This window comes from Trifolium pratense, linkage group LG2, assembly GCF_020283565.1.
Source record: "Trifolium pratense cultivar HEN17-A07 linkage group LG2, ARS_RC_1.1, whole genome shotgun sequence".
In the NCBI taxonomy this organism is placed as follows: domain Eukaryota; kingdom Viridiplantae; phylum Streptophyta; class Magnoliopsida; order Fabales; family Fabaceae; genus Trifolium; species Trifolium pratense.
Window position 1 is genome coordinate 22,472,300 of NC_060060.1, and position 13,618 is coordinate 22,485,917.

At 30.9% G+C, this 13,618-nt stretch overlaps 1 protein-coding gene and 3 long non-coding RNA genes across 5 annotated transcripts; all 4 read right to left on the reverse strand.

Moving 5' to 3' along the window:
* Positions 1-453: 453 nt before the first annotated feature.
* Positions 454-1,964, reverse strand: LOC123908981 (disease resistance protein RPV1-like). The gene is made up of 2 exons (XM_045959742.1): positions 1,455-1,964; positions 454-826 (listed from the first exon to the last, which is right to left on the reverse strand). Exons 1-2 carry the CDS (start codon positions 1,943-1,945, stop codon positions 577-579), a joined length of 741 nt encoding a protein of 246 aa, XP_045815698.1. The 5' UTR covers positions 1,946-1,964; the 3' UTR covers positions 454-576.
* Positions 1,965-4,404: 2,440 nt separating this feature from the next.
* Positions 4,405-4,951, reverse strand: LOC123910016. The gene is made up of 2 exons (XR_006810112.1): positions 4,734-4,951; positions 4,405-4,583 (listed from the first exon to the last, which is right to left on the reverse strand). It is a non-coding gene; the product is annotated as an uncharacterized LOC123910016 (long non-coding RNA).
* Positions 4,952-9,554: 4,603 nt separating this feature from the next.
* On the reverse strand, positions 9,555-10,293 carry LOC123910071. Its single transcript, XR_006810120.1, has 2 exons — positions 10,069-10,293; positions 9,555-9,865 (listed from the first exon to the last, which is right to left on the reverse strand). It is a non-coding gene; the product is annotated as an uncharacterized LOC123910071 (long non-coding RNA).
* Positions 10,294-11,674: 1,381 nt separating this feature from the next.
* On the reverse strand, positions 11,675-13,579 carry LOC123911004. 2 transcript variants are annotated; one of them, XR_006810362.1, is made up of 4 exons: positions 13,377-13,579; positions 13,075-13,289; positions 12,298-12,425; positions 11,675-11,892 (listed from the first exon to the last, which is right to left on the reverse strand). It is a non-coding gene; the product is annotated as an uncharacterized LOC123911004 (long non-coding RNA). The 2 variants fall into 2 exon arrangements; XR_006810363.1 differs by lacking the exon at positions 11,675-11,892 and having other exon boundaries at positions 12,158-12,425.
* Positions 13,580-13,618: the final 39 nt, after the last annotated feature.

A 13,618-nucleotide genomic window follows, 5' to 3' on the forward strand; every position in this document is an offset into this window, starting at 1 on the left:
CATATAAAAAAATTATTTTTTTGAGGTGAGGGTGGGCCATGTCCGCTACTGAGAATAAACCTTGTGTGCCTCATAGATTCATCGACGGATATTAATTAATTATTCACTAACAACATTGAAAACTTCGTATCATTGACATGATTACCCAAGAATATAATATTAAGTCTATCACATATATTTTCAAATTTATAATATTGCATGCTCTTATATATGCATCAATATAGATTCTTTCTTGCTTGAAGTTAAGCTTTAAAGTTTTTTTTTTTTCATCTCAACATTATATTGATGTATTCAAAAACTAAATTACTTTATATTCAAGTTACATAGGTCAACTTGAAAGTCAAAATTACTAGATCGAATGTCATGAATGAACTCGGATCCCAATCACTTCACTTTGTATTTGTGAGTTTTCAATGATTTTTGACATTTCGTCTATGTACTAAGAAAACATTTAGATTTATTATTTTACAAAACTTATGGATTATAAATTAATTTTTGTGACAGCAAAACTAAACAACAAACCAATTCAAATGATTTAGTTTAACATTTCTTTTATGAAATTTCTTCACATGAAAATTACATGCCACGTGGTAGTCTAAGTAGAATAACATTTTTCTTCATTCTAAGTTCCCCAAGATGCTGATTTGTTGCTTGAAGATCATGCCATAGTTGAGTATTGAATCCACTTCCACGCATGAGATTCATTACTTGAAGGTTTGATAGTTGCTCATACTTATTGATTTCTTCATCTATGTCACCAACATATACATGATTCAATTTCTCCAACACATCCTTAGCAATTCTTTCCACAAGTTCGGATTGCATGCTGTTTTCACAACAAAATGTTTTAAAAAATTGACAAGAACACTATAATTTTTTTTAAAAAAAAAGGTAAAATAACTTCTTATTAAAGTAATAATTGGCATTAATTTCGCAACAAAATGTTTTGAAGTTTGTCTCTTGGGGTAAAGGTGTAAAGATGGTCTTAATTTTATATTAGGTTATTTGGGCTATTTAATTTGTATTGCTAATGGGTGTTTTTGGAGAAATTCTCTTCCCCAGTTTCTTTTATTCACCTAAAATTCCAATTTTACCCATGCAAAAAAGTTCAGAACATATTTTTCAATTTTTTTTTTTGCGGTTGAAAATAATATTTTACACTAGAGAAAGTTCGGGAAAGATTTTTCGAACTTTTTATGCATGAGCAAAAATGAAATTTCAGGAAAATAAAAGAAATGTGGGGGAAAGATAATTTTCATGTTTTTGGATTCAAAGATGGTTCTAATCTATACGGGCTTGGATCCTCTATAGTAACAGGAGAGTTCGAGTAGGATCCTAACTATACAAAATAAATGTTTAAATATTAAAAAGTGGTGAGATAATATTAAAACAATAAAATTATAGTATTAATTAAAACAAAAATTTCACCATAAAGAAAGAATTACTAGTAGTACCTATTAGTAGAACAATCCCACCCAGCTAAATTAGCAATTTCAGCCAAAGCACTTCTCCACCTTTGCACCTTACTCACATCCCTCCAAAATTGCTTCTCATGTTTAGCAAAAGCAATTCCATAACTTCCTGTTTGATTACGAACATTAGATGGATCAATACCATAAAAAACAGGCACCACAATTTGTCCCTTATTTTTTTTACATTCAAGTATTTTCACAAGTTCATCCAAACACCACTTAGAATTTGCATAGTTTTCAGACAAAACAACTACTGAAAGCTTTGATTCCTCAATTGCTCTTAGAAGTGCGTTTGATATTTCATCTCCTCTTACAAGATTGTAGTCTATGTAGGTTTTGATTTGAAACCTTGTTAAGGTAGCATGAAGATGGCTTGTGAAGTTGTTGCGTGTGTCCTCACCTCTAAAACTAAGGAACACCTCGTGAGTATTTTGAGGGATGTTGGAGGAGGAGGATTGTGACATATAAGCCATCTTTAATTGGATTAAGAACTCAAACTCTGCCTCAAGAGTGAAATCCTTTATGTATCAAGTTTACTTAAACAATACTCCATCCGTAAGTGATTCAGTTGACTGTTTCCCAAATAATACATAATATTGCCCATTAATTGGTCCTTGGGTCGGATATCGAGTTTTAAAAAAATATATTGACCATTAATATCTTTAACCATATAAAAGTAAAATTTTATATACTAATATTTGGTTTTAATAGTAATATCTATTAAAAACAAAATATATGAATAGTACACATGATCAAACTGGATCACTAATTTTATACTTGTAATTCGAACTATCCACTTATATTCACCATAAAAGTGTAATTCTAAGTAATCACTATATGTCAAAAAAAAAAAAGTAATCACTAATCTATTTGACTAAAAATAAATTACAACCAATCATATATATATGTGTAATATGTTGTATTTATCTCCATTTATTTATTTATTTATTATATATTTAAATAAGTGAAAATTAGCACTAAATGCACATTATAATAATTTCCAATTAAGCCTAAAGTGTGCTCTTATTTCCCTCAAATATAGTAACCGACACTTAAGAGATAGTGAGACAGTTATGATTGTACGTAAAATACTTTTGTGATGGACAAAAGTTATAAAAAGAGTGCAATCCCTTTGTTTTGGTTCCCTAAGTCTAACAATCTCTTTCGTAAAAACTTACACCATCAAAGTAAGACTGTGAAAGGTTTATAAGAACCTTAACATCCTCAAACAAGCAAGAGCAATAGCAATCCTCAGACAAGAATAAGCTTTAAGAAAGAGCAATGACTGCAGGTATTTCGGCTATTTAAATTCAATTTCGTTTCCGCTGTTTTAAGATAGAATTTCATTTATAAAATTGTAGAAATTCTAAAATAATCATCATTATCATGATTGAAATTGACTGTGACACAACCAACCGTTAGTTGGTTCAGTGGTGATTGACGCTGAACTTGGTAGGGAGAACCACGGTTCGATCCCCAACAATAGCGATCGGGAGGGAGCTGGAACCACATGATGTTAGAACATGACCTCAAAACAGATTAAACTGATGGTGAAAGTCAAAAGAAATTAACCGCGACACCGTAAAATATATTCGCATAAACTAATGAATATTAATTAAATTCATTATTTTATATATCTATCTATAACATTATATAAACCATATGATTCCGTAGAAATTCATCAAAAGATAGTAAGTAACGTTGCATATTTGTCGTGAAAGATATTATAAAACTAATGACACTACACAAATATTATTGGTTCATCCGGTCAAAAAAAAAAAAGATATTATTAGTTAAATTGAATTTATTTTCTATCTTTATTTCCCGTGAGTAGCACTAGCAGCAACAAGTTAAAATGTCAAATCTTCATGTATACGAAAAGAATCAGTCAATTTTGGGTGCATGTAGCTTTACAAAGTTTGCATGTGCGCCCAATATTTCAATTCAACACTAAACTTACCGAATTAACAACAATTAGTTTTAATTTTGCACTTGTGTTAAGTTCTTGACGCTTTAGATAAATATATCAAGGAAGCTTCATGTGTCTTTTTCAAAGTATAAGCCGCATTGCATGTGGAGGCAATGTCAACTCTACCATTAACATAACATATGTTCATATGTTTGACTACAATATCTTTATCTCACAATAGGATAAGAGTTTCATATTAAATCAAATATCATTTGACAAACTATAAGATATTAAATTAAAGTGGTTAATGAACTCATTTCAAATAAATTATTTGAAAGAATTTGAGTTTGATTCATGATATTCAAGGCCAATCTTGAGCAATGGCAAGACGACCACTCGTTAAGACCTTAAGAATAAGAGATTTTAAAATCGGTTTGTTGTATATTTAAAAAATATTTGTTAAGCATGTTTAAGTCTTAGAAATTGATATTTGAGTCTAATTCATCCTTACAAAATCGACTTGTAAGGTGATGATTGCCTCTTACTTATAAACCCCCAGGCCGACTCATGTCCGACCAAACACTATTGAGCTTGGTGCATGAATATAAATGGTGGGTGACTCGATAGCGGGTGGTCCAATGAATCTTGGAGAGGCTCTGATACGATATTAGAAATGAGTAGTTGAGTCTAACTCATAATACAAAACTGACTTGTAAGGTGAGAATTGCCTCTTATTTAAAAACATGTCCAGGTCAACTCACATCTAATGTGGAACTTCTTAACATTAAGTTATTGTAAAAGGATACAATTTATTTATAGTCCAGTTGTTCTAATTTATCATTTGTGTGAATAATGTGTGTGGTCATGAGTTCGAGTTCCCATCTAATACAAATTTTAGCCTCAATTTTAATTAATTTGTGTCGGACCTCAAAATATGTTGGACTGGTCCTAACTATACTTAACAAGTATCCCGATGACACTGTTTAACATGACCCATTTAAATAGCTAATTGCAATAATGTAGTGATGTTAACTATTACTTCTCTCCCATTTTTCAAAAGGAGAACAAAGGATACAAAACTTGCATAATACAATTAACATTATATTCAAAGCATTACTTTTAAACTTAAGTATTCTCCCATGTCCCACAAAAACACCCACGCAAATTGCATATCATGAATTGAGGACGGATACACTCATAACCTGAAAAATCAATGTCCAAAGTAAATCAAGCAAAATTATGTTATATATAAAACAAGATTAATTAAAAGAACGTTTCTCAAATATATGAAAGATTGAGCATGCTAAAGAAGAGTAATTTAAAAAGATATATGATAATGAAAATGAACTTACTACTATTGGTGCCGTCGGCTACAACAAGAAAGAGGAAAATGAGAAGAATCATAGCATAAACTAATTTGAGAAATTTGGTCATATTTTTTCCACTTTGCATATAATCGACAAAAAACTAACTTTTCTTCTAATGAAAATAGAAAATTGTTTGATCACTTTATATTGTGAAAATTCTTCACATTGGATGTATATTAATGAAATAATTTTTAGTGTTTTGAAGTTGCAAGAAACCCTTTTTAAAAACATAATTCTCATTCAATGTCTTTTTTTATGACATAAATCGGATATCCTCTGCGTGTAACTGCATAGACTAATTCATCGAGTATTGTGAAACCTAACTCATCCCCCCAAAAGAAAAAGTGTCAAACTTTCCCTAAGAGTTTTAACATTGTTGCATCCATAAGTTAATGATCGAACTCAGGACTTTAACTAAGGTAGAAGAGGTCCGTGTCATCTTATCTTATCTACGTGTTCTTGAGTTTATTAAGTGTCTTTTAGGTGCTATTAAAACTCTTTTTTGTACTAGTGTAAATGATCATTTGGCCTTTCTAAGTGTCTCACATCAAAGTATCGGTGATCGTGAGAGAGATCATTCTTTCTTTATTATCGACCTTTCATATTTATTTATCAGTTAGCTTTTCATGATAGATAAAAAATATATTCTAAAAGGATGATAATTAATATAGTATTGGATATAAATAATGATGACATTATATTTATTTATGCAGAAAAAGGAAATTGTTATTGGATTATATACATCAAATTTGATAATTTTGTACAGAATTTGGTATTGAATTGCCAATCATATTGGTTTCTTCAAATGGTTCATGAATTATACTTTTTTTTTTTTACGATGAATTGTGGATCGAAACTATGATCTATAATATACTACCCAAACTCATCACCACTAGATCAAACCTAGTGCCTTCATGAATTATACATTTATATTAAAACTACACTTATAATTTCTTTGGCTAATAAAAGGGAATCGCACATTTTTAACACATTAGAAACGTTTATATACGAGCCAACAGTAATGAATCGATTGCCTTTAACAATAAAAATGTTATCATCCACACCATATAATATGGTCTAAAGAAGAGACAATTTTAACTAAGATATTGAGTTCAGTTGGTTAATGACATTTAGCTGAGATGAGAAGTGGGGTGGGGGAGATTGGAGTTTTCGATGGTTTTCTAATTCTGTTGGCATAAGTCTTAACCCCGGTCTAAGAGAATAATAACTATAAGCAATGGCCACAAAGACCTCACACTGAAAACTGTTACCAAAGTGTTGCCTAAGGTTCTGGTTGGATTGATGGTACAGAACATAACGTAGCGGAGTGGAACACAATAGAATGGAGTGGTGGAATGGAGCGGAATGGGCTGAGTTTCTATTCCACTATTTGGATATTTATAACTGAGGGGAATAAAATTTTAATGCCATTGTTTGGAAATTGAACAGAATGCAATAAGTTACAACTTTTTATTCCATTCTTACCCTTAACTCCTAATTAAAAAACTGATATTTTCTAATAGAATTTTAAATAGAATATACTGAACTTTTATTTCTAATTTAACTGAAATTATATTTCTAGTTTTTTTATTAACTTTTATTTCTAGTTTGATACATCAAATTAAATTATAAACATAAACCTATTTAATTTGAAATAACAATGTCTTATCTTGAAATGGAAGAATTTTTTTTTCTTATTTTGAAAGGTTCAAGCCCCTCTTAATGATTTTAACCGACTAAAAATATTATAATAGCATTTGAATGATTAAAATATATTTTTTCTTGGACAAGAACAACTACAGTTAATTTATCGGTAAAAAAAAATTCAATGTATATTGACGGTGGTTCTGCAAGTGTACAAAATCGCTACCAAGTAATAAAATGATAAGTTTATCGTCTCCACAAGGATTGTGCCAAAATTACTAGTTTCACTTAGGAATGATTTTGCATTAGCTTTGGTATTTGGAGATAGTTGTGCGGGTAAAAGTAAATTGCAATAATTAAAGTGCAGAAAAGTAAATTGCTATAAAAATAATGGTGTGTGTGTCCACGCGGGGTGGTTAAGTGTAGTCGGATCCCTCCCTTATTCCTGCTTGATGGTTAATCCCTTGTTTCCCTCTATCAGGAATTAGACTATTGAAAATAGGTTCAGAAGCACTCGTTCCCTATTTCTATTACAAACTGTTCAGAGCCTAGTTAGGGTTACCTTTACTCTACTTAAATATCATTTCTGTCGGTTCTACTTTTTTGTTAAAAACGTTGGTATCATTACCTTTAAGGCTCCATGTGTCACAAGCTGTCACGTGTGCCTCTAACTAGTCCTAACTCAGCCTCAGGTAGAAATTATCGTTCTTTCTAATCCTATACTAAGACCTCAGATACTGAATTTAATGGTCTCATCTTGGCCATAGCACACCGTCCTTCGTTCGGGTTTACTAAATTCGTTTCCTATGCGATATCCACTAGCTCCTTAGATTTTATTCTAATCTGATCAGTATTAAAATAAATATAAAACCAGACGATAAAAGAGTTTGAAAGTAGAAACAATTGAATTTATACTCAAATTATACAAAACCAAGCATTCGTAAGGAGTACGTCGACTCCACCTAACCTAGGAAAAATAAATTACAAAGACAGAAAGAAAAAAACCTTATTGGTCTTGGAGTTCCTTGGCCTCCTTGCCTCCTCCTTAGAGTTCTCCTAACTCTAGAGTGAATATTCAATGTGTCTGAATATTTCTGAATGAATAATAATGGAGGAAGAAGACTCTATTTATAGTTTTTCAGCTGAGTTTTGGGCTTTTCTGCGCGTCCATCGCACCCATCGTGGTCATGATGACATGTAATTTTGCCTCATCGTGGCCACAATGGATCATATCGTGGTACGATGGAAGATCTTCTCCAGATTTTCTGTTTTCTTCAACCGCCTTTCATCGTGTCACGATGACAAGTCATCGTGGTACGATGGGAAATATTTGTTGCAGATTTTCTTCAATTTAAATCGTCTTCCCATCGCGCCAAGCTGAATCTCATCGTCGGTACGATGGTGCGCGCTGTTTATTACGTTTTTGCCCTTTTTTTGCAGTTTTTTCCACTTTTTTTGCTTCTGTGCCAAGTAACTTAACTTTTTCATGTATTTGCATGCTTTTGGGCTTCAACTGCTATTAAAACTACCTAAATTACTACTAAAAATATCATATAATTGACTGTCATTATATATCTAATGAATCGTTTTCTTCCGATAAGAATATATTTTTTTTTGGTCAAGATTCCGCTAACAATATATTAGTACCAATCGTCCAGGAAAAAAAAAATTAGTAACAATCATGGTAGTAAAGGAAAAAACTTACAATCAAAGTTTCAAGTAACAATTACAGTGGAAAGAAAAGAGCATACAGACACATATAAAATATAAACAGAAATGGGTAGAAGAAGATATGCACTAATGTGAGAAGAAGAAATAATGTAATATGAGAAGAAGATGAAAATATAGTGATAATATAAAAATAGGGATAAAGAGGTAATATTAAAATGATGAAGTCTCGTTCCATTGTATACACCCCAAATTGGAGGCGAAGAAAAATTGTATCAGATTGAATGATTTTCTCCATTTCATTCACTTTTTGCAAATCCAAACAATAGAATCTAATAAGTTACCACTCCACTCCACTCCATACAATAAATTTGATTTTTTGCAGTGCCTTTTTATTTTGTTACAAGTCATTGGCAAAATTACCTTTCTAGTAAGAAATGTAGTTTTTGCCAACGACTTGTAACAAAAAAGGTAATGTGCCAAAAATCAAATTTCTTGTAATGATTTCATCGCATACCATCAATCCAAACACAGCCTAAAGTTTAGGTTGCAACTTTTTTTATTTTTGCCACACTTTTTAAGTGTTGTATAGTATTTATTAAAGGCAAATGCTAACGAGTGTCCCATGACATTTTTTAAGACTTTAAATAGTAGGTTTTTATAATTTTTTTGTGGGAATACGTAAAGTCAACATATTTGAAAATGAATTTAATTTATATGTACCGTCGGTGTAAAATTATTTTGCACATGCGTCAAATAACATACCGACACATCATGTATGGTAATTAAAAACACATGACGTGTCACATTCATTAAATGATGTGGCAACGCGTCATTGGATGTATGTGTAAAAAAAATTTACACCGACGGTGCACAACAATTAAACTCTTTGAAAATTGTAGTGTTTAATTTTTTAAATAAAAAATTTCTTTAAATGGGAGGCTTAAAAAATGCTTGGGGCACTCGTTAGCAAAACACTTTATTAAATGAGTCATGCTAACATGTGCCCTAAGGGTACATGTTAAGGATACTTGAAATGATAATTAAATTTTGGATAAAATAATCTTTGACTTTTAAAGTGATAAAGTGTACAATTTTCAATACAAAACTAATATCTTTGTACACTAACAAGTGCCTTAAAAACGCATGTTATCTTTGTCATCCAAAATTTCCAAAATCTATATCCAATTCTATATAATTTTTGAGTTACCTAAAATTAGAAGTATTTTGTATTACGAAAACAAATAATCCTCCTTTTTTTCTACTTTATCTTCCATTTTTCTGAAGCCCTGCTCTTCTTGTTAGAAAGCTAAATTTTTATTTATTTTTTAAATAAAAAGCGTAGATGTGTATCTAAATTTAATTAAAGGAAAAATATTGGGGAACTAGGCCAAAATTCAATAAACAACCAAACAATGAAATCATAAAGAAAACTGAATCTATTCTAATGAAAACATTAGAAAAACTAAAGGAATGATAAATTAACTAGCTAAATAAAATAAAACATTTTCATTCATTAATTGAGTTGATTAAAATTTGTCCAAAACACTAAATATATAGTACATTACTACGTACTAAATGGATAATAATCTAAATAGATATAAAGGCCAACAGAAATTCAACTAAAAAGTTCAACTAAACGAGACAAATTAAAATAAATTACTAACTAAAATATCTAAATTATTTAATTCTTATTAAACTTTCTTTCACTTTTCTTCTAAATTTTCAAGCTGTTTGTTCCCACGTCCCACAGTGACACCCATGCAAATCGCACATAAGCATTTGAGGAGGAATACACCGTTCACCTGGAAAATCAATGTCAAAAGTAATTAGACAAAATGATTGGATGTACATTCAAGATTAAAATAGTGTTTTTTTTTTAAAAAAAAAAACAAGATTAAAAGAGTGTTACTCAAAGGAGATCTTACCAAAAAAAAAATAAAAGGAGATGAAAGAATATGTAATAAAGTAAAGAATAAATTAAAAAGAAAAAGAAAAATTAGCTTACTCGCATTCATGGCATTAGTTGCAACAAGAAATATGAAAAGAAGGAGAATCATAGCATAAACTAATTTGGAAAATTTCGTCATGTTTATTCTACTTTGCATATAATGCTCATACAACTAGTTTTTCTTCTTGAAAACAGAAAATTGTTTGATCACTTTATAATGTGAAAATCCCCAACACGCTCGATTTAGAGAAATAAAAAAATGTTTAGCATTTAGGAGTTGCAAGAAACCATTTTCAAAAAATTAATTTCTATCAAATGTCTTTTAAATACATCTATGTGTCATATTACATCAAAGCGACAGTTTTTGTAAGCATATTATGAAAAGACAGTTTTATTAACCTTCTAGTCAGGGACGGAAGGTATGTTTCAAAGAAAGTGAGGTGATGTAGCAAAAAATATGGTTGGTATTAGTTGACAGTATAATATTATTTTACACCGTCGGTGCATATCAATTAAATCCATGTTCCAAATGGGGCGGTCGCCATCCTTGAACATACACGATACTATTGTATACCCTTATATACATTGTCTTATATCCTGACAAAAAATATGTGTTCACCCCTACAGTAAACAGTCACACTTATAAACTACTACTAGTAACTCCTATAAAATAACATTATATTGATTTCATTTTATATTTCCACTAAGACAAAAACTAACCGAGCATTACATGGGTGGCCTTAACATCTTTGTGTGGTATTGGTAGCGGTCTGTTCTTAAGAACCCTTACATGGGTGGCCCTAACATCTTAATTTGAGGTTGGTTTGCTTTGTTTTATACCGGTAGTCTTGAGTTGCTTTCTATCCCGCATGCTCATCATTTTTTATTTGTTGTTTTGCTTTCCCTTCCTAGTGACCGATTCATTTTTATTTATTTTGAGTATCTTTAGTACTCGTTGTACTTTGATTTTTTCACCTTTTTTTTAACTTAATATTTGCCATTAAAAAAAAATTAACCTTCTAGCTAATTTTTTTTATAAACAAATTGTTAGTATATTACAATGTTATGTAGTTTTTCTCCTTGTCGGCATTTGAACTCTGGATCTCCAACTCCTTAACTCATTGCTCAACTAGCTTAACCAGTTTGACTTTTGTAAGTACCACTACTAGAAAAATCTTAAATATCGACGGGTAAAATCTGTCTCTAAAATGCCAATATTCCGTCACTAAGCATGTTAGAGACAGAATTAGAGACCGATTTGATTCTGTCTTTAATTTCCTCGTCTCTAAACTATCAGAGACGGATTTTATATTCTGTCTCTGATTAGAGACAGAATTTATCTGTCACTATCAAATAAATCGGTCTCTAAACATTGAATTCAAAACATAATAAATCCGTCTCTAAAGGAGACAGAATTGTCCGTCTCTAAATTCAAATAATTCTGTCTCAAAAATTCCGTCTCTAAGCATAGAATTCGGTCTCCATATTGACAAAACACATTTTAGATTAGAACCGGTTTCACTTAATCTCACAGATAAGTAATTCTAAACATAATTAAACAGAACTGGTTTTATAATTAGATTAGAACACAATTAAGCTCACACGTAACAAAACTACAAATAATCCAAATCATAAAGAAGTTTATTCTAATTGCATTTTGAAATAAACCAAGACACATAAATTATTTCATTCAAATGTTACAAAATCACGTTAATGTACAACTATTTTCAGCTCAAGTAAATAATGAACTCTACAAATATTGTCACTAAAATACATTTACATATGATAAAATGCAAGGGTCCCAATAAAACTTGTTTCTCATCCGCATCAAAACTTGTTCAAGTAGCCTTTGCACATTGTCATACTTCAGTTTGCATATCTCTAAAAACCATTTTAAAATTATATATTAGTAAAGCACACATTACATAATTTACTAGAATACAACTACATAAATTTCATCAAACAAAACCCACCAGAAATTAAGATTGACCAATATACATCAATCTAATAAGCTCTTATAGTTTTAGTTCCTTTCAACAAGCTTTAATGTCTAACTAACTTCTTCTTTCATAGTAAATTCTTATCTACTGCAAGATAGTCTAAAAATAGATGCATGATGCATTGCCATTAAAAAAAAGATGCATGATTTATCAAAGTCCCTAGACATTTGGTTTGAATGCAACAAGTGAACACAATATTAGCATAAATTGATTAAAATCTTGTTTAGTAGAAATATGAGCAAGAGCCTAAACTAACTACCCAAGATAACTAGCCTGCATAACTTACATTTGCCAACTTGAAACAACATAGGCTTGACCTTCTCATCAACTAGAAGTAGCATACTCTTCCTCTCCTCATCAAGTAGAGAAGCAACTCTTTCATATTCTTCTAGTTATACTTGTTTATACAGCACTCTGAAACAATTTCAAAAAGACATTAGTAAATGCTAACTTAAACAAGTCCAAAAAGAAATTTCTTATCAAATATTAATAGAATAAAAAGTTCAATGAAAACAGGGGAAACAACAAAGAGATTAGAGAAGGATATATGTCTCAACTCTCAAACCATGCTGCCTGCATAAGTAATTTAAGATGCCACTATAGCAAATAATTAGTTGGTAATCTTCTAATTAATTTAAAATGTTATCATGATAATCTGAGCTTAAATATACATCAATAAAATACATCATTCTATTATAATCAAAGCATGCATCATTCTTCCCTAAACATACATCAAACTTAATTAAAGACATGATATTTAGACAAAGCCATAATATCTATTATGTATCAATTGAAGTATTTCAAGATCCTCAAGAACACTACTATAGCATGCTCAAAACCAGCCTACATAACTTGCATTTGCCAATTGAAAACAACACTACTATCATGCTCAAAACCAAGACCAGATACCACCCTATAAAATACATCAAACTTAAAGAAGCATCTGCATTAATCACACCCAGGAACGTCTGCCACACTAAACAAGCCAGATTCAGTGATATTAATATCTATCAAATTACACGCTGCCTTAAATTTTAACAACAATAAACTTTGATATTCATACCTGAAAGCAAACTTTTAACTTTTTAGTTTCATTTCTGCAATTGAAATAAAACAAATCAGAGATATACTCTTGTATCATGTGAGCCAAAGATTTGGTTAAATACAAATTACTGAATTAGGGTTCCATATTTGGGGGAATTAGATCAGATCCAACTCAACACAAGTTGAAGAGATGTAACAACAAGTGAATCTATCTTGATAGTGGCTCTATGTTTTCTACAACAATGAAAGGAGAAAGAATGTTAACTTATAATGGGGAAGAATTTTACCACGATGATGTTGGTCGCGGTGGAGGGATCTTACCTCGATGGGAGAAAGTAACGACGGGAGATGTATCTTCTTGAGGGACATGGGCGAAATTGAACTAGAAGGGTTTCGGTTCTTTGTCACCAGCAAGTCACGCTCGAAGCACCATCTCAAACAGAGGCATGTGTTACAGAGAAGAAGCCAAGCAAAAGTGAAGGCAAAAAATGAAACGGCGGAAGGTATATAGACAGAAAAGTAAATTAGGGTTATGATGGAGTACATTTTAATTTTTACTAGTG

Coding starts and splice junctions, on each gene's coding strand:
- LOC123908981 (XM_045959742.1), bottom strand. CDS start 1,945: ATGGCTTATATGTCACAATCCTCCTCCTCCAACATCCCTCAAAATACT. Junction 827..1,454: donor TGGGATTGTTCTACTAATAG/GTACTACTAGTA, acceptor TTGTGAAAACAG/CATGCAATCCGAACTTGTGG.